We start from the raw sequence: 17,523 nt of genomic DNA, 5'->3' as shown, positions 1-17,523 counted from the left end.
TATATTTTTGGTATAAAAAATAATAATTTTTCATGAATGACCCAACTAAGATATCTGTCTCACAAAATACAACCCTGAGACCGTCTCACATAAATTTTTACCTTTAAATTAATATCTTTGCTAAAAAAATTAGTGATTAGGGTTCTAAAGATTGTGACACATGTATTAAAAAAAGACCGATAGTACTTTTGTAATAAAAGGAAAATCAATAATATCTGGATTTTCAAATTCATTAGTTTTATTTGTTTATGAATCCTGGGCCGTATGCGAAACCCTTGCGCGATAAATCTTTTGTTTTCCAGGCCCAAAAATAAACTGGTTTATAGAATGGACCGGGCCTAACAAGCTAATCCCAACTCCCATTTACCAACCAGAGGCGATATGTGCAGATATTCGGCCCATGATTATTTGTAAAAATATTGATTTCAGCTCGACATTATCGGATACAATCCTGATACATCAAATCTCCTACCTGGACAGTGAAACCTAAAACTAATTCCAGAGATTCAAAATTCTGCGCTATCATATATATATATATATATATATATATATATATATAATGACTGTCTTCATTATATTGGTTTTTATTTATGGAGATATTTAATCTTCACCACTGATTGATTGTGCAAGTAAATTAACCTGAAAGCAGGTAACTGGATACTGCAACAATGTCATCAAAACAACAAAAAATTTCAAGATGGATTGTATTATTGATGCTAGCCAACTTGATCGTCTTCTCCTTTTCTTTGTTCATCTTCAGAGCTTCAAATTTCATGCCCCTTTGTTTAAGAGACTACAATAACAACGAGCCTTTAATCAGAACAGTAGATTCTCAAAAAAATTCTGATTCCCTTTCAAAAAACCTTACAGAAGTTGCACTTCAAAACCCTAGTTTTCGAGAGAGAACCCGACTCAAACACGTCGTTTTTGGTATCGGAGCATCTTCTAAACTATGGGACAGGAGGAAAGAGTACATCAAAATATGGTGGAGGAAGGACGAGATGCGAGGTTTTGCATGGCTGGATCAGCCGGTCGACCACGACGAGTCCCTCCCTCAAGTGAAAATATCCAGTAATACTTCAGAATTCCCGTATAACCACGTGGGTGGTGACCGTTCTGCTTTAAGAATATCACGTATAGTGTCGGAGATCGTTAGGTTGGAGTTGGATGACGTGAGATGGATCGTGTTGGGAGACGACGATACGTTTTTCGTGGCCGATAATCTTGTTAGGGTTTTGTCCAAATATGATCATACCAAGTTTTATTATATTGGTAGTACCACGGAAAGTCATACGCAAAACTTGCATTTTTCATATCATATGGCTTATGGAGGGGGAGGGTTTGCCATAAGTTATCCATTGGCTAAAGAACTCGAAAAAATGCAAGATAGATGCATGCAGAGATATCCCACGATGTACGGCTCAGATGATCGGATCCACGCTTGCATGTCTGAACTTGGAGTTCCTCTCACCAAGGAAGTTGGATTTCACCAGGTTTGATTAGATTTCATCTGCTTCGGATTCAGTTAACATAAAATTTTTATTCTAAGTTCTAACTAATATATACGGGTATGTCTTTCATATTTTCTCGTGTTCAAAGAAAAAGGATTTGTCGATCACGTTAAAAAAAAATTGGACTAGATATTTATTCGTATGCAAATATATTCCAGCATCCCTTTAATATTCTTTGACTTAGACATGACATTTAGTACATGTCGCTATTCCTGGTCCGGCGAGAGTACCTTCGATGGAATAATTTCTTAGTTTTGTGTTTAGTTTCATTGATCTCATACGCAAAAAATTCGTATGTTGTTCCATTTTCATGTGTGCAAATTATATTCATAAAATTTCTTAATTTTGTGCCGTACGTTATGTGTGGCAAATTAATTACATACCTAAAATTTCTTATTTTCTGCCATTGTTATCTGTGGCAAAGTTTGTTTGTTGAGTAAAATAGATTTGTAGATAAGGGTTTGAGTGGTCGTGACTTCGATTCTCCAAACAACACTTTATGTTGGTTTACCTAATTAACCTGATTTGCAGGCCACTTTTCAAGCCGGAGGTTTATTACCTAGTGTACACCAAACGGTAGCGGCTTCGAGTTCGATCGTCATTAAAAAGCTATTTAGACATTCTAGATTTATGTTGGTGCTTTATTATGTATTTTAAATAGCCATTAATTTAACGTAATATGTTTCAAGCTCTTTTAATTTTTCCCATGGTAGAGATTATATATAACTGTCCTTATTGTAGGTGTGTGGTACAAATAGTTTATCAAGATAAGATAGAAAAATGTTAAATATATAGGATGAAATAATTCATCTGAAATGCTAACCCTATTGCAGCTGGACATATACGGCAATCCAATGGGACTATTATCTGCGCACCCGGTAGCACCATTAGTTACACTCCACCACCTCGATGTAATGGACCCGATATTCCCAAATGTGGACCAGGCACACGCCCTTAAACGGCTTAGGATGCCGATGAGACTGGACTCAGCTGCGCTCATGCAGCAGTCCATATGTTATGATAAAGCTCGCAACTGGACGATTTCGAACTCATGGGGCTACACCTCCCACATCTATAGGGGTCTTATTCGGGCTATCGACATGGAAATGCCCACAAGAACCTTTCTGGACTGGTACCGAGGAGGCGATGGTGCTGGTTTGATATTCAACACTAGACCTTTTGGAATGAATTCTTGTGAAAGGCCATCTGTTTACGTGCTGTCGAATGCTGTGTTTAACAATGCAACAAACCAGACGGCTAGCGAATACGTCCTGTCGAATTCAGAGAGAAGCTGTGCTTGGAATATGGATTATGATCCTTCTAGTATTTATAGAGTGGAAGTTTATAAGAAGCCTGATCCTAATCTATGGGACAAGGTAAATGCCAACTTCAGAGCAAAATACACTAATATGCCTAGAGTCGAATTCTCTTGTTTGCTTTAATTGTAATGTTCTCAATTTATATATATTTTTTAATTTGCAGCCTCCAAGGAGAAACTGTTGCACAGTGCTTTCAACACAAAAAGAAGGGACAGTGGCAGTTGATGTTCATGAATGTGCAGTAGGCGAAACAATTGAAATTTGAAAATCTGAAACAACATAATAGAGATAGTACGTTTTGGGAAAACGATTTTCCCCCATTAAGTTTTGGTCTATTAAGTAGTCTAAGTTTGATTTTGATGCACTATATTTCTATTTTCGAATATTTTGGTTCATACATGAGTATTTTTTAAGTCAAATCAGCATTTTTCGGTGTCACATAAGCAATTGCATCAAAATAATCGAAAATTTTAAAAGTTAGTGTATTAAAATCAACTTTGAAAACTTAATAAACTATTGGACAAAAATTTCAACTTTACAGCACATATCATATTTTTAATCATTACTTTTTACAGAAAATTTTCAAATTTATTCTCTCTTGATTTAGAGTTTAAACGTTTGAATATTTGTTTGTTTGTTTTTTTTGTCACATTGACCAACCATATATTTTTCATATTCTTTACAATGCATGCTAGAGTACAAGGGTGACTCACTCCTTTTGATGATAGGAGACACCTCAAGGGTGAATTTTTGTTTCACAGTAAACGAACTTGGTTACGTTTAAAGGTTAAATATTTACCTTAAAAGATGATTAAAAGGTGAAGATTATTAAATGATGCCATTATCTCACGCTACTTGCTAGGTTTATTGCTAAATAATCCCCTGCTAGGCTTTAAGATTTGCTTCAAAAGAGTCATTTTGGGTACATTCCAATGTTCCACATGCCTGAAAAGATCCAAGCAGGATGTTAGTTATGTACAAGGATGCAGAATTCAAGACTCGGTAAAGACTAGTAGCTAGTTGGAATCTTGAATTCATGGTTTTTTTTTTTTTTTTTATAAAAAAATAAAAACTTGAATTCACACACATATGTATACATGTTTGCATACCTGCATATTTTTCCAGATTTTTCATCAAAGTAATACTCTGTATAACCAGTAGCTGCATTGAAATATAACTATTAAATTATTCAGCAAAATCACAGTTTTTTTAAATCCTGAAAACAAGGACAAACTGAACACATTCCCATTATATTGGCATGATCACAAGTGCCTATAAATTTTCAAAAATTATGAAAGCTACACCTGCACTTGACTGAATTTAAAGACGACTAACGGAAGTGTTCGAAGAACACCTGCATGCGGTTTTCTGTCATCGTTTTCCTTTCCTAATGGCATGCGAAATAAGGAGGAAAGTGTAGGTGGCAGAAACATCAGATGTGGGTTTCACAATTCATTAGCTCAGAGGTAGCATTTGTGATTAGGAAAAACCCAAGGGGTGTTACGTGTAATTTACTTGAATAACAGACTCATAATTCTCTGCCTTCATGAGTTGTAAGTTGAATATACATACACCTGAAAGAATGGGCTTCCAAGGAAATGACATGACACATATAAACCGCCAATGCCCAATTCCTTTCTCCTGTTCATAAGCAGAAAAAAGCACATTAAAAACCTAAAAATCCACCAGCTTTCTATATATACGGCATCTCAAGGACGAAGTATAAAGTGCCAAATTACAAAGTTGCGTGACAACAAAGACTTGATGGAACTTAAAAGGGAAGTATTGGGACAAGTTCAGCTGTTTGGTTGTTGATCTGACCTCAAAATCCTCCCATTTCATGAGTTTCATATTTGACTTTTCGAGGAGATAACCAAAATTGGTACAGTTTCTTTTGAATCGACTTAGCCCTCGAAAGGAACCGGCTGGATCAGCAAATTCACAATCCTCTTCATAAGCATCAAGTGCCAGATTTCCTGAAGCATAGCAAAGCAAGATTAGTTATTTTCTTGACTCATTCGTCACCTTCAAGAATGGATATAAGGATGTCCATATCTCAGGTGATGTCAAAACACACCCCATGAAGAAGCCGAGCATTTTCCAACCCCAAGGTCCCAAACACGATGAACTGCATACTTTTAACAGCGTGCGAGGAGGGATTCAACTTTGTTACCAGGCCATTCCATCAAAATGAAAAAAAAATTAAGTTTATGTTTAATTTTCTAAAGCACAAACACTTTTCCTTGTCAATAAGGGATAAACGTCAAAATGACAAACTTTCTCGAGGGAGAAATTGATAAATTCACTGTTGTGAAACCTACAGTCGAGGATTATCCCTGTGAAGTGTTACATGCTACATGGGATCAAATTCATCCCCATATAAATATATATATATATATATTCCTATGAAATATGCAAGGCTCGCATGATCCAATAGTTTTAAACTCAAGGGTATGTTCCTCCGGCTATAGTATAGACGCGTGGCTTACATTGGCGGATAGCTTTCCTATCTAAGTTAAAATTTGAACTTTTGGAAGTAATCCACCAAGATAAATTAAACATTAATCCGCAGCTTTTATGTTCCATGGGTAATTTGCAATTTCACTTTTTACTAGGCTTATTTGCCATTTAGAGACGGAGACATATTCAAAAGCAATTATTCATAAATAGCAGTAATTTACCAGTGACAAAGTATGATCTTTGAAAGTCCTCTTTGATGGCTTTCACAACCACAGCGCGATCAATCTTTCCAAACCCATCAACAAAAAGCTCTGGGACACCTCCTCCTGCTTCCTCTGTTCTCGTTGGAGAACGGAGGAAGGAAGCAGCTATACCAAGAAATTCAGAGCCATACCAGGCGATTTTGAGCAACAAATTTTCAGGTTCAGAATCTTGATTCGTTGTGTTTTTTGCACAGCATCGGAATTTGTACACTTTTTGGCAATAATCAGGACTAAAAATCAGATGGTTAGAATGCAGGGTTGGAGAGGGAGAGATAAGTACGGGTTTGAATGAAAGAAAAGTGGCCATCGAAAAAAAATGTAGAAAAATGCAGAGGTGTCAACAGCAGCTTCAACAAATATTGGCCATAAAAGCGAGCGGGCCAATTAAACGGGAGACTTGGCACTCCTGCTACCAGTAGCAGAAGCAAACAAAAAATACGAGGAATTTAAAAGTATTCAATACAAAATTAGGTCTTGAAAAACGATATTATATTCTGGTTAACAAGAAAACAGACTGAGAGATGAGGCGAGCCCGCCTTGCAATTCATAATACATACAAGGATGAGAAGCAACTCAGAGGAGAATATACATTGACGGAATAATGTTAAAAAGAAAATGAAAAACACTGCAAAAAGTTCAAACTTTATTTCACACGTTCGAACCCCATTAAACTCGACAGCCGCCAAACATCATCTTAAATCTAAGTCAACAGCATGAATTTGCAAAATGGGCTCCTTTTTTCCTTTCTCATGTTGATTTCGTGCGTAAATAAGCCGGCACCTCATCTTCTTTCTTGTGATGCTGATTCTGGAGAACAGCAATGCGGCGGGCAATATGAAGCTTGTATTAATTGTTGTGTTACAAAAAGGGGCAGGTTTCCTCACTCATGTAGAGTTTAGTCGTGAGGAAGAAGGTAGCGTATCATTTCAATAGCGCCAGGTAAGTAAAATGTTAAATTTCCTTGGAAGGAAGCCTAAATATTCCCCATCCGACTGGACAAAAATGTTGCCACTTTACTATTTGCTGGACTTCAATTGAACATGCTCTGAAAATAGAATAAGCAAAGAAAGTTAGTATATCAGGTCATGTAAAGCCCAGAAGAAATTTACCAAAAGAAGTTTTTTTTTATGCTATGAGACTATGACCAACGTAAATAAATCAAGATGAATGAAGAAGTTAACATGCAACCTTCAAGAAAGCTTAATTCACAAGTTGGGAACTTTGAAACTGCCACTTAAGTTGGTCATTAAAAATAGTTGTGTTTCATCTTAGTAACAACTAACAAGTTGAATCATTTCTTCACAGCTTAAAACCTCATTTACTCGCCTGAACTATAAATTTATTAGATACAGAACACTAATCTTCGAAGCCCCCGACAGTGACTAATGAGTATAGAATATAGAGGAATGAAAAAATTATAGCTTTCATGTGAGAGATGGGTACCTTCTTGAAGATACATTATTCACTGACAAATGTGTACCATTGAATAACTTATGCAGTTTGAGAACAAAGTCATACCACGTGAAATTCTGAAGAATGACCATCTGGACAGGTATGCAAAAGTAAACTTTTTGCCACAAAAAGCTATATATGTAGATAAATGAATTATGTCAACAATTCACCTCAAAAGTCCTGCTAGAGGAGTCGGCATTTGGGGAAATCTTCATGCCACCGCATTTGGCATTTCCAATGCAAAGAGCGGTTACTTGGGAGTATACTTCCCAATCACCATCATCAACCTTGATGAAATTAACAAAATGTAAGCCAGTATTAACACAAGAATACCGCAAGGCAAAGGTATTGGACAGGGAAAAGAAAATTTTGAGATAAACCTTAATTCTAAGGTCTTGGTTATGATGACCAAAAAAAGCTTGCAAAGCTCCGATAACGTAACAGATATTTCGAACGTTTTATATCTTGATGCATAATGACCAGCCTTGGAACTCCTACAAGATTAGAAGTAAAGAAAGAAATAAAGATGATTTTTCAGTACATAACCATAGTTTATTCCACTCCATAATAGATGCACATAAATTCTGATTCTTACAAATGAGCATTGGTGACATTTATGAAATAATGTGGTTCGCCGCTTTCTCCCCTGATAAATCCAACATCAATGTGAGATCTCATCCCTGAAAAATTAGTCAACAGAGGAGAACAAAAGGGCACATAATGTGGCGTAGCTGCAACCTATTACAATGTTGACAAGACCAGAAATCTGGCAAAGCGCTAGCAGACAACATATAACTTTAGCAATTCCACCGATGGAAGCAGATAAAACTTATCTCCAATGCTCATGTTTAGAGAGATGAACTCACTGACTAAACTCCAAAATAAACTCTAAACATTTTAATTTAAACACATGAGCCATCAGTTACACCAAGAGCAGTGGTGTGGACAGCAGTCGAATCATTATTAGTAACAGGTTTACCTCGCTAGAAAAAGCCTTTTACAACCTACAATTATCACATCAACCGGGTCATACTTTGTTATACTCAGATTAGATGCCACTTTTAGAGCCCTTGCAAGGAATACGTGATGGTTCATGAGATATGATGTTAAAAGAGTTAAATAGAGAAAAATTGTGAGGTGTCAAAAGCCCATATCCAGGCAAGAGAAACCACCCATTCACATATTACTAGGACAGAAACAATTATATTTGCGTCTGAATATGCTACAAAATGGTCATACAGAAATATATAAAATATACCTGAGGCGATTATTGCATCAACACCCTCGCGTATAGCCTGGTTATATAATAAAATTCCACTGAAATAATTGATAATTATAAGTGCACACATAAAATAGATAGTAAGAATTTCTCACCTCCCTTGTAGTGTCTATCGCATGGCACGGCCCAGCAGTCAAAGATTCACATATCTGATCATGAGAAGGAAAAACATTCAAACAATTACTCCATTTAAATTTGAAGCACATGAGTAAAGCTAGACTGCCCCCACATGAAAAATTAAACTAGCTTATGTCTAAATAAAAACAGCAAACAAGACAACATTAATCCTGTATGTCGTGATACAGAGATAGAAAGAAGGGCCACAAAATTTTATCAAATTCATCAATTGAAAGTTTATGGCAAAGCCAACCGGAAAGAGGTAATTCATCAGACGGGATAGGCTTTCTGCCAGATACAAGCCAAACCAGTAGAGTTCAATGTCAACAGAAGAAGAAACTTAAGCGGAAAAGAAATACAACATAACCAAGAATTTAATATAATCGTACACAAAGATCGTTATTCTACTAATTAAATTTACTTTATTAAGGGGAAATTTGTAACAATTTAATTCAAATTATACATATGATCATCCCAAAATTTTTATCTTTTGTTCAAACATCAAAAATTGTGTTCCTCTCTAAAATAATCAACTAAATTATAATTTGTACGATCCAATAACTAAATAATAAGGATATAATAGGTTTTTAAATGTGAAAAAAATGGAGGTTGTTTCAATTCGGTCTTAAAGGAGAGAGACCAAAATATGCACCGGAAGTCTTTGGTCAAAGGAAAAATTTCACCGGATTGTTGGTTTACAAACCTAGATAAATGTTTGTCAAAAAAACCTAAGAGGAATGGCCAACACCCGAAAGTTGATTTTTTTTTTAATTTGATATCATTGAAATTGAGCAACATGCCTTCGACTCAAAACAGTACATCTCTCGTAAAATTGCATTTAGATTTCAGCACAAGCATTGAATGCTTTACAAATGATAAGATCTTCTTAGACATATTACAAACAAACCCCAATCAAATTGTAATGAAATTGTTAAAACTGATCGTTCCAACTCCAAACGCCTAGTCAAGCCAGCGGGTGACACCATCTTCGCCTATGGATGCAACAATTTCAACACGCACATCCAATATGGCCTGCAAATCACCGTCATTACAACGTATTTCGTGGAAAGTGTGACAAGTAAAATATAAAAAATGTATCATTATTACTCTTCATGAAAGCTTGGGATTGTTAGCTGTAAATTTAATCCAGGTATGTAGTAGACAATAAAGATAATTTTTATCCCTCACAAAGTTTTCTTTAAAGTAAAAAGAAAATTTAGGGCGTCAGGGCTATGAAGTTACATATTGAGGCATTGCTTGTCATTATGGCTACATAGAATCAGGATTTGTGTAGCAGCAATTCACGAATTAATAATACAGCATTGACAAAATGAGAACTTACCAGAGGATTTCTGCAGTTCACCAACTTACAATCTTCCAAAGAACCTTCAATTCTCCAACTCTCCCAAACATCGAAGCTATGGCTAGCAAATACAAATTCCATCCTTCTATTGATCTGCAAAATCAAAGTGAGTATCAGATAACAGAAGTTCCAAATATTTCCTAAATGTCATGTCAAGAACCATACATTATTCGAAAAGAGAACTTGGGCATACCCATTTATACGATTACAAAAGTCAAGCATAGCCAATTGAATTAATTTTTATGCTTTTACGTACCAATGGAAGTTGATTAGTATATTTTCACAGATCCTACATATGTCGTCAATCCTACCATTTCCATCATTCTTAGACGCTTGAGAAGTGTGTGATGACATATTTACAATTCAATTGCAATACCTGTAAAAGTTTTCCTCCAGCTGTAAATGATCTAAAACCAACTGAATCCTGCAGAGTATGGTTATCAAAGAGAAAATATTTAGCTTTCTTGCATACCATTCTCATTCACTCTGTTTTGTAACTTTTGGCTGTTTACATCAACAGCCACTGAAAGCAGATATATCAAACAAAAAAATATATGAAAATCCCAATCTAAATACCTTGCTTCTGAATTCAACAAGGAACTGTGCAGCAGGATCTCTTTTTGTCACATTTGGCAATGTGTCAAGGAACCAACCACCACCTTGAACTCTTAGCCTAGAGATATGAAGCGCAGGACGATCTTTGGTGTGTAAAGCAATAATATAACCGTCTTTCAGCAGTTCACCAGACTTTTCACTGAGTTCTATGTGTGGTGTCAGGATAAGCTCTGGAGGTGATTCTGCTTTTGAGTCAATTGATGTCTTCCTGTTCCTTGAATCCTCAGGAGAAGCAAAACGTGAACTGGAGCTCAACACCTGATCTGTGCCACTCATATTAGCATCATCTTCTTTGTAAGAAGTACTCGCTTTTTCAAAAGTCAAAGATTCGTCTGCTTTATGCTGTGATTTTTGGCGCCCGTGCCTCTTTTTAGCCTTCTTACTCGATCTGCTTCGCTTTATTTCTGATCTATTGGAAGTATTTTGAGACAAAACAGAACCTTGGGTATGGGATGATGCCTCTTTTGATTCATTAATAACCTTTTTCTGGGAGCTTTCAGCTGTTAACTGAATATCTTGAACCACTCTATCACAGACAGAACCTCGGAATGAAGTTTCATTGTCAAGTAAATGATGCTGTTCATTTGCAAATCCCACAGAACTTTCCAATTCCTCATCATCAGATACAGCATTTTGTGGGATGACATTATCCATGAAAAAATTCTGTAAAATGGAAATGGCCTTTTCTCTTATCTCCATCCACACTTCTTCACTATAATCTGCACTTCGAGGAAGTATCAGAACATTGGGCATTTCCCTCACCTGAAATTTGGTAATAGTATAACACTGGAGTAAAGTTCTAGAGAAAAGCAAATATGATATCATCCTGAGAGATATCAGAGCTTACATTCTCCATGGTGGCAGTTACAATATGCTAAAAATGACTACGAAAACCATATTAGTAACTTGAACCAAAACTAAAAAATGCAATAATGCATCACTCTATCAAACCTTACATACCACCCTTTGGTTTTTGAAAATTCATACCAAATCTTAAATGTGATCCCACACATATACCCCAATATGTAGCACTGTAGATATCGAAATACACAAGCTTTCAGTCATAGGGGCTGCTACATTTGAGGCGGGTAGATTCACATACAAACAAAAGCAATAAAAAAACATTTGAGAGAAAAAAAATAAGTGATCATAATAAAAGCAATCACACACAACAAAAAAATGCAATTTCACCACTCTCTAAACCACACATCTCTATCGCATTCATAACCTAACACTCTTCATCATACCCATGCTTCCATCCACTGTGGCCCTTCAGCACCATCCAGGGCACAGCCAGCAAGTGTGCCATCAATCAACAGTTGTTTCACAGCACAATCATCCAGCAGCTGGCTGCTACCAGTATTCACAAGAAATGCACCTTCCATAGAAATATCATCCTTGTAAGGGACAGAGTTCAAGAATCAAGGACCACAGAATCTCATAAGCAATATTAATTTACCAGGCTTTAGGTGTTGCAAACAATCTCCATTAATAATTTGAGTTGTTTCATTCGTCAGAGCACAGTGCAGAGATATGAGATCACTTGCAGCAAGCAAGTCATTTAGTGTATCCATTCTCCTGGCTGCAGCTGGGAATGTCAATGAAGATCTACTCATTCTACCATTGTCCTAAATAGATGCCAGAAACAAACACTTTAGTTAAAAGATGATATAAGAAGAATACAACACATGTAACTGTATGAATGTCCGACCGAATATGGCATGATAGCTAAAGTCAATGAACCAAGACATAATTTTATAATAAGGAACTTTATACGTAAAATGTTAGCACATTAATAAAAAAAAAAGTACTTTTGGCCCTCCAAAATATTAATGCAACTGTTGGTAACCAACTTTGCTCACATGCAGATTGAGCATAAAACACAGTGACATTAGAAACAAAAGCACATATCTAAAACTAAGTAGAGTGAACAAGAACATCATATTACATAATCGAATTGATTGTAAACTGCATATAACAGTTTCCAGAACCCCTTAGCTGTAAACTAAGCTGATAAACCTTTACTAAACCAAGTAAAACTACGAGAAAACAATTATAGTTCGCATAGTTCAGCAATAAAAATACGAAAGAGGAATGCAAAGTACCAACACAAATACTATCGAAGATCCAAAAACTCGTAGTTTTAGACAAATTAGGTAATTCGTCATACCTCGTGAACATCAAAATAGAGCACACTCATCTTAAACGCCAAGCTTCTATTAGCCAAAGACGTCGCGGAGGCGGATCTACCAACAATCCCCAACACCAGACCACGACATCGGCGCATTCCACGACAAAGTGGCTGCACCGAGCCGAGCCACCCCGAAGCCGAGAGCGCGTGCCTCGACAACAGATGCGTCCGCCTAAGGAGTCCTAACATAAGCGCCATCACGGTATCCGCCACCTCCTCCGCACGGCTCACATCAACGTGGATCATCCGGCTCAAGCCAAGGTCGGAAGCTAAGGCTGAATCAACAGCGCGGTCGGTCGAACCGAGGCAGAGAATCAACTGCCAAGGGCGGAGCCGCCGCTGGGCAGCGCGTGGGAGGAACGCGAGCGAGTGGAGAAGAACAGCCGCCGCAGATTCGATCCGCGACTCGGCCAGCCTGCTCAGAGGCACGTGCTCCACGCGCGCGATTCCCGACAGGCATTGCTGTTCAAGTGCAGCGTCCTCGATGCAATTGAGTGTTACCAGCAGAGGGAGGGGATGAGACTGAGTAGTGGAGATGTTGCGATGAGGCATCGCCGTAGGAGATCTCTTTTACACATACAAACACACAGTAAGAAGGCCGAAGCTGCTTTTTTTTGTTTTAAATTAAAATTTCCAAGTATTTATTTGTTTTTAATTTTAATCTCCAAAACTGCGGTTTCGTTTACTGCAAATCAACGACCGCTCGTATCAATTTATTTATTCGAGTCCGGGAATATTCCTCTGCTCCCTCGGCGAACCTTTTAAAAGTGGGGTGAAATATTTTCGAGTAATCTTTCTAATTATAACCTAGGATTTGGGGATACACTTTAATAGACAAATTTTTATAAGTTTTAGCAGTGTTCTAAAAAGCTCGCTTAAGCCTCGTTTAAGCTCGCTTAAGCTTGAAGCTTGGAAAAAACGTCCGCTTCGGAGAAAGCGTAAAAAAACAGTCAAACTGTAGTTTGACCGAATTAAGTATAATTAAGGTGTTTAATTAAGCGTATTTAACCACAATTAATCGCATCTATTAATTTTTTTATTTTGAAGGTAATAAATTAGGTTTATAATTTCGATGTTTATTTTTTAATTTTAATTATGATTAAGCGTGTCTGATAATGATTTGACAAATATTTAATATTTTTAATGTGTTATAGTTGCAAAAACAAATTAAGATTGTAATTTTGATATTTTATGATTTTATAAATATGAGAATTAATGCATCAGACATAAAATTTATCATATTTATGTATTATTTTATCTATTTATTGGTTTGAGATAATTACAATTACACTGAATATAAAAAACGCTTTTTCACGCTTAAGCATGTGCTAATCTCGCTTAAGCTTGAAAAGCTTGAAGCTCGACATTCACGCTTCGGGGCGCTTCACGCTTTTTAGAACCTTGAGTTTTAGAGAGGTGGTGGAATAAGTAGACGTTCGATTAATTGTCAAGAATTATATGTGTCACGCCCCGAGATGGATGTTGGTTGACACCGACGTTGCTCTCCAATTTACATTCGAAAACAACAAGGCTCGGAAGTACAAAATTCAGAAACCAGTCTTTTTTTCATGATAATCATTGTCTGATACAAACTCAATGATAAATGTTTTACAGCGGAAATGTAAAACCAGACATAATAGTGTCTTAACAGATACATCGGAATTAACATAAACATAAACCGAGAACAGTAATCTTCTTCACCAGCCCCAGAACTGGATCTGTTTTTCTTCTAATATTTCTTCCTTGTTCTTAACTGAGATGGGTTTGGTGGGTGAGTGATATGATTGTCACTCAGTAAGTAGGGACGAGAATAAATCCCAGTTTTCGAAATCGTTTTCAACATAAACAGTAATACAATAATATACAGAAAACTCTTATTTTCGGAACAAAAATCAGGATTCGGAAATCACAGGTTTCAGAACAGATGTCAGAATTAGTAAGCACTGAGCACGTTAGTGAATTTCATGGCTAAACTGATATCAATCCCCTATATGTTCTCTCCTCTAAGGGGTGAGGCCAGACTCAGAATCAGAATTCAGAAATGTTCAGAATATATATTCCTACCATTAGTTCACTAGGGAGTTTCAGTGCTTCAAAATCAGATATCAGAAATCAAACATACAGAAATTGTGCTTTAAAACAGATATTAACAAACTGATTTCAAGATATTTATACATAAGCCCACTTACAGTAATATGCTAGAGCTTCGGTTGAAGTCTACTGGAAATCTGTTTGACTCGCTACTGGTTTTTACAGCTCGAAAATACACTCTCTTAACTCAATTTTCAAATGATAACTCAATAATTGTGTAACAACAATTTCAGAGACTTGAGGGTGTCATTTATAGGCCAAATTTTTACTGTTAGCCTCCCTATTAATGACCATAATCTGCCATTAACAGCCTTTATTCCATGTTAATGCTTCAGTTACAAGTATAAGCTGAATCAGTAACTGTCCGCTGGATTCTAATCTTCTGCTGCTGGATTTTTATCTGTTGTCTGCTGCAGGATTCTAATCTGCTGGAAAAGTACCAGCTTATGAAATATTATCTTCTGCTGGAAATTTTGCATTGCTACTGAAATGCTGGAAATTCGGGTTCTCACAATATGTTTCTACCAACATTTTTTTAGGACAAAGTTGTTCGTAAAGTTTATTTGACTAGCGTAATTTGCAGATTACTGCATTAGCTCGAAGATTTGTCAAATACGCAACGAATGATAAAGTTTCATCGGCATAAAAAAATAACTAATTATTAATGTTAAATGAAGATAGGATTTTGTGTTTTTGTATCTTAGAGGGTGTGAACGAATTGAATTGAATCAAATATAGATATAATTTAAAGATCGAATTAAATTTTTAGGCTGACTTTTGCTTGAATTTGATAGTTTTAAATGAAACAAATATTTTTGGAACCGATTCATTTAATTAACACTCCCGTTATATTTTCCAGTGTCTCTCGAGGGTACCTTGATAGTGTGCATAAAGTTACGATCCAAATGTTCAGTAGGTGCATAAAAGTTTGAGTGGGTTTTATATGAGACCGTCTCAAGGATCCTAATCTGTGAGACGGGTCAACCTTACCAATATTCACAATAAAAGAGATTCGTCTCACAAATACGACCCGTGAGACCGTCTCACACACGTTTTTGCCTAAAAGTTTATATACTTGTCACATTAGTTAGGACCAACTACTTAGAAAACCAAGTTCTAAGATTAACAATGTTCATACTTTTGATATTCATCCAAATCGATCATTTTGGAAGGAGAAAAAACTTCACCTGAAGTACCACTTACGTATTGAACGGTTACAATGAATTCTTTTAATATCTCGGGTAAGTGTGCTTATATTGTAATGTCCTGGAAGATACACATACCAACCAACATGCACGTTTTATGTTGCGTAAATTTTGCTGTTTTTAAATTCTCACAATACAACTTCGAATTCGAGTTCAAGACAACTTGAGCTTCAAGTTGGCATAAATTTTCTGTGGATTTTATACTTTCTTGATTGGGAAGTCGTAGGTGTTGTTCAAAATATATGGAAAACCAGAACAGATAGCTATGTGTAAAACCAGAAAATCAGTATAGTGAATCAAAACAGTAGTATAATGCTTAATTAAATCAAACCGAGGCCTGTAGCTTGTACAGTTTCCTTAAAACAGATTCGCTCTCCGAGGATTCAGCGGACGTCTGTTTCCCAGGATACAACGGGTAAACCAGCAGAGTTGCAGCACAAAGCACTATGCTAGTGAACAAAATCAGTACATGAACTTTATCAGTGAACGGAGCATAAGCAGAACAAGAAGAAGCAGAAGTACTGTAGCAGAACCAGTAGCAAAAGTACTGTAGCAGAAGAAAAGCAGAAGAACTGTAGCAGCAGGAGAAAGTTGATTTTTCGGTCTCTTTTTATAGGCTAGGCACATCCCCTATTTATACATGTCAATATCATCCATATCAAAGGCCACATGTTGCCTTACATATGCCTTAAAGATGGGAGATGAAGCACCAACAGTTGAGGAGATGAAGCACCAACAGTTATGTCATGCGAAAGGCCTCAAGGGCATGTGAAAGGTCTCAACTGAAAAAAAGAAATTAACAAAAGATGGCATAGACTGCTAGGCAATTTTTGCCTTGATCGGTCCGACATTCGACTAGGCGCGTCGTACGCTTGCACACAAGTCAAGCCTTTTTTCCACTGCAAATTGGGCCCATTATTTGCATCCCTACGGGTGTGTGCGCGAGAGAGAACCTCTTGACCAATCATAGTTACACCTCCATAAAGTGTAACACAATATAAACTTATCTATACCACTTCATTTTTCCAATATGGGACAAACCCACCTTTTTAAATTTCCATTCACTCACATGGAAAGCTCATAAGCCTAAATGTCCACCTTTAATCCAACAGTACGAAAGTGGAAACAGCTCAAGCGCAAGTATATATATAGATGAAATGAGGTGGAGAGTCTATAAATGTTTTTATCTACTGTTTGAATAAATTATAGGGTGTATGCAAAAAAGTATATTTTTAAAAAATATTATATATATAGATTAGAAAGTGAAAAAAAACTAAAAGTAGGTAATTTTTGAAAATAAAAGTAAAAAGTTGAAAATTGTTTAAGAATGTTTGATATAAGTTATTATAATACCAGTTATCAAATAAAATAATTTTCTTATGGTGTAAATTGATTGTTATTTAAATCGATAAATTGAACAAAAATCCGTCAATATTTCATTCTAAATTCTAATCAAACATAAAGATTTGTATTTAGGTATTTATTTACTATTCGAACAGTTATCGATAATTTATTTTTATTAATACAAAGTGAAATTAAAATAAAATAAAACTTAAAAAACATATAAGTTAATCCTTCAAATTTTCATATAATTGTTTTTCGACACAAAATTTAGTTACTAAACTATAATCTCAGACAGTATGGATTTTTCAGGAAT

The 17,523-nt window shown here is 36.1% G+C and overlaps 3 protein-coding genes across 7 annotated transcripts; 1 reads left to right on the top strand and 2 right to left on the bottom strand.

The window, feature by feature from the left end:
• The first annotated feature begins 773 nt into the window (after positions 1 to 773).
• On the top strand, positions 774 to 3,095 carry LOC140815646 (uncharacterized). Its single transcript, XM_073174721.1, has 3 exons — positions 774 to 1,493; positions 2,345 to 2,887; positions 2,994 to 3,095. The coding sequence occupies exons 1-3, from the start codon at positions 774 to 776 to the stop codon at positions 3,093 to 3,095; spliced, it is 1,365 nt and encodes a 454-aa protein (XP_073030822.1).
• LOC140815367 (uncharacterized) lies at positions 2,764 to 7,674 on the bottom strand. 5 transcript variants are annotated; one of them, XR_012114360.1, is made up of 9 exons: positions 7,601 to 7,635; positions 7,386 to 7,499; positions 7,176 to 7,292; positions 5,512 to 6,598; positions 4,652 to 4,806; positions 4,346 to 4,471; positions 3,940 to 3,991; positions 3,630 to 3,775; positions 2,764 to 2,782 (listed from the first exon to the last, which is right to left on the bottom strand). XR_012114360.1 is itself a non-coding variant. In XM_073174491.1 (8 exons), exons 4-8 carry the CDS (start codon positions 5,858 to 5,860, stop codon positions 3,682 to 3,684), a joined length of 717 nt encoding a protein of 238 aa, XP_073030592.1. In that variant the 5' UTR covers positions 5,861 to 6,598; positions 7,176 to 7,292; positions 7,386 to 7,499; positions 7,601 to 7,674; the 3' UTR covers positions 3,482 to 3,681. The 5 variants fall into 5 exon arrangements, 3 of the variants coding, with proteins under 3 accessions (XP_073030592.1, XP_073030593.1, XP_073030594.1); XR_012114359.1 differs by lacking the exon at positions 2,764 to 2,782 and adding an exon at positions 2,968 to 3,099 and having other exon boundaries at positions 4,405 to 4,471; positions 7,601 to 7,625; XM_073174491.1 differs by lacking the exon at positions 2,764 to 2,782 and having other exon boundaries at positions 3,482 to 3,775; positions 4,405 to 4,471; positions 7,601 to 7,674.
• Positions 7,675 to 9,223: 1,549 nt separating this feature from the next.
• On the bottom strand, positions 9,224 to 13,192 carry LOC140813969 (C-terminal binding protein AN-like). The gene is made up of 7 exons (XM_073172805.1): positions 12,550 to 13,192; positions 11,839 to 12,007; positions 11,627 to 11,757; positions 10,341 to 11,141; positions 10,141 to 10,188; positions 9,744 to 9,857; positions 9,224 to 9,433 (listed from the first exon to the last, which is right to left on the bottom strand). The coding sequence occupies exons 1-7, from the start codon at positions 13,120 to 13,122 to the stop codon at positions 9,362 to 9,364; spliced, it is 1,908 nt and encodes a 635-aa protein (XP_073028906.1). The 5' UTR covers positions 13,123 to 13,192; the 3' UTR covers positions 9,224 to 9,361.
• Positions 13,193 to 17,523: the final 4,331 nt, after the last annotated feature.

Source organism: Primulina eburnea, chromosome 15 (assembly GCF_022965805.1).
Source record: "Primulina eburnea isolate SZY01 chromosome 15, ASM2296580v1, whole genome shotgun sequence".
NCBI classification, from domain to species: Eukaryota; Viridiplantae; Streptophyta; class Magnoliopsida; order Lamiales; family Gesneriaceae; genus Primulina; species Primulina eburnea.
The sequence above is the reverse complement of the archived record's forward strand: the minus strand, read 5'-3'. Positions and strand labels throughout refer to the sequence as shown.

What these genes read in the sequence shown, in the direction of transcription:
- LOC140815646 (XM_073174721.1), top strand. Translation starts at nt 774, where the DNA reads ATGCCCCTTTGTTTAAGAGACTACAATAACAACGAGCCTTTAATCAGA. An exon ending in AGGAAGTTGGATTTCACCAG is followed by an intron (nt 1,494 to 2,344) that starts GTTTGATTAGAT and finishes ACCCTATTGCAG; the next exon opens with CTGGACATATACGGCAATCC. An exon ending in ATCCTAATCTATGGGACAAG is followed by an intron (nt 2,888 to 2,993) that starts GTAAATGCCAAC and finishes TTTAATTTGCAG; the next exon opens with CCTCCAAGGAGAAACTGTTG.
- LOC140815367 (XM_073174491.1), bottom strand. Translation starts at nt 5,860, where the DNA reads ATGGCCACTTTTCTTTCATTCAAACCCGTACTTATCTCTCCCTCTCCA. An exon ending in AAGATCATACTTTGTCACTG is followed by an intron (nt 4,807 to 5,511) that starts GTAAATTACTGC and finishes GCTATGCTTCAG; the next exon opens with GAAATCTGGCACTTGATGCT. An exon ending in TTGGAAGCCCATTCTTTCAG is followed by an intron (nt 3,992 to 4,404) that starts GTGTATGTATAT and finishes ATTTCAATGCAG; the next exon opens with CTACTGGTTATACAGAGTAT.
- LOC140813969 (XM_073172805.1), bottom strand. Translation starts at nt 13,122, where the DNA reads ATGCCTCATCGCAACATCTCCACTACTCAGTCTCATCCCCTCCCTCTG. An exon ending in CACAGTGGATGGAAGCATGG is followed by an intron (nt 11,142 to 11,626) that starts GTATGATGAAGA and finishes ACCAAATTTCAG; the next exon opens with GTGAGGGAAATGCCCAATGT. An exon ending in CTGGAGGAAAACTTTTACAG is followed by an intron (nt 9,858 to 10,140) that starts GTATTGCAATTG and finishes TTGATTTTGCAG; the next exon opens with ATCAATAGAAGGATGGAATT.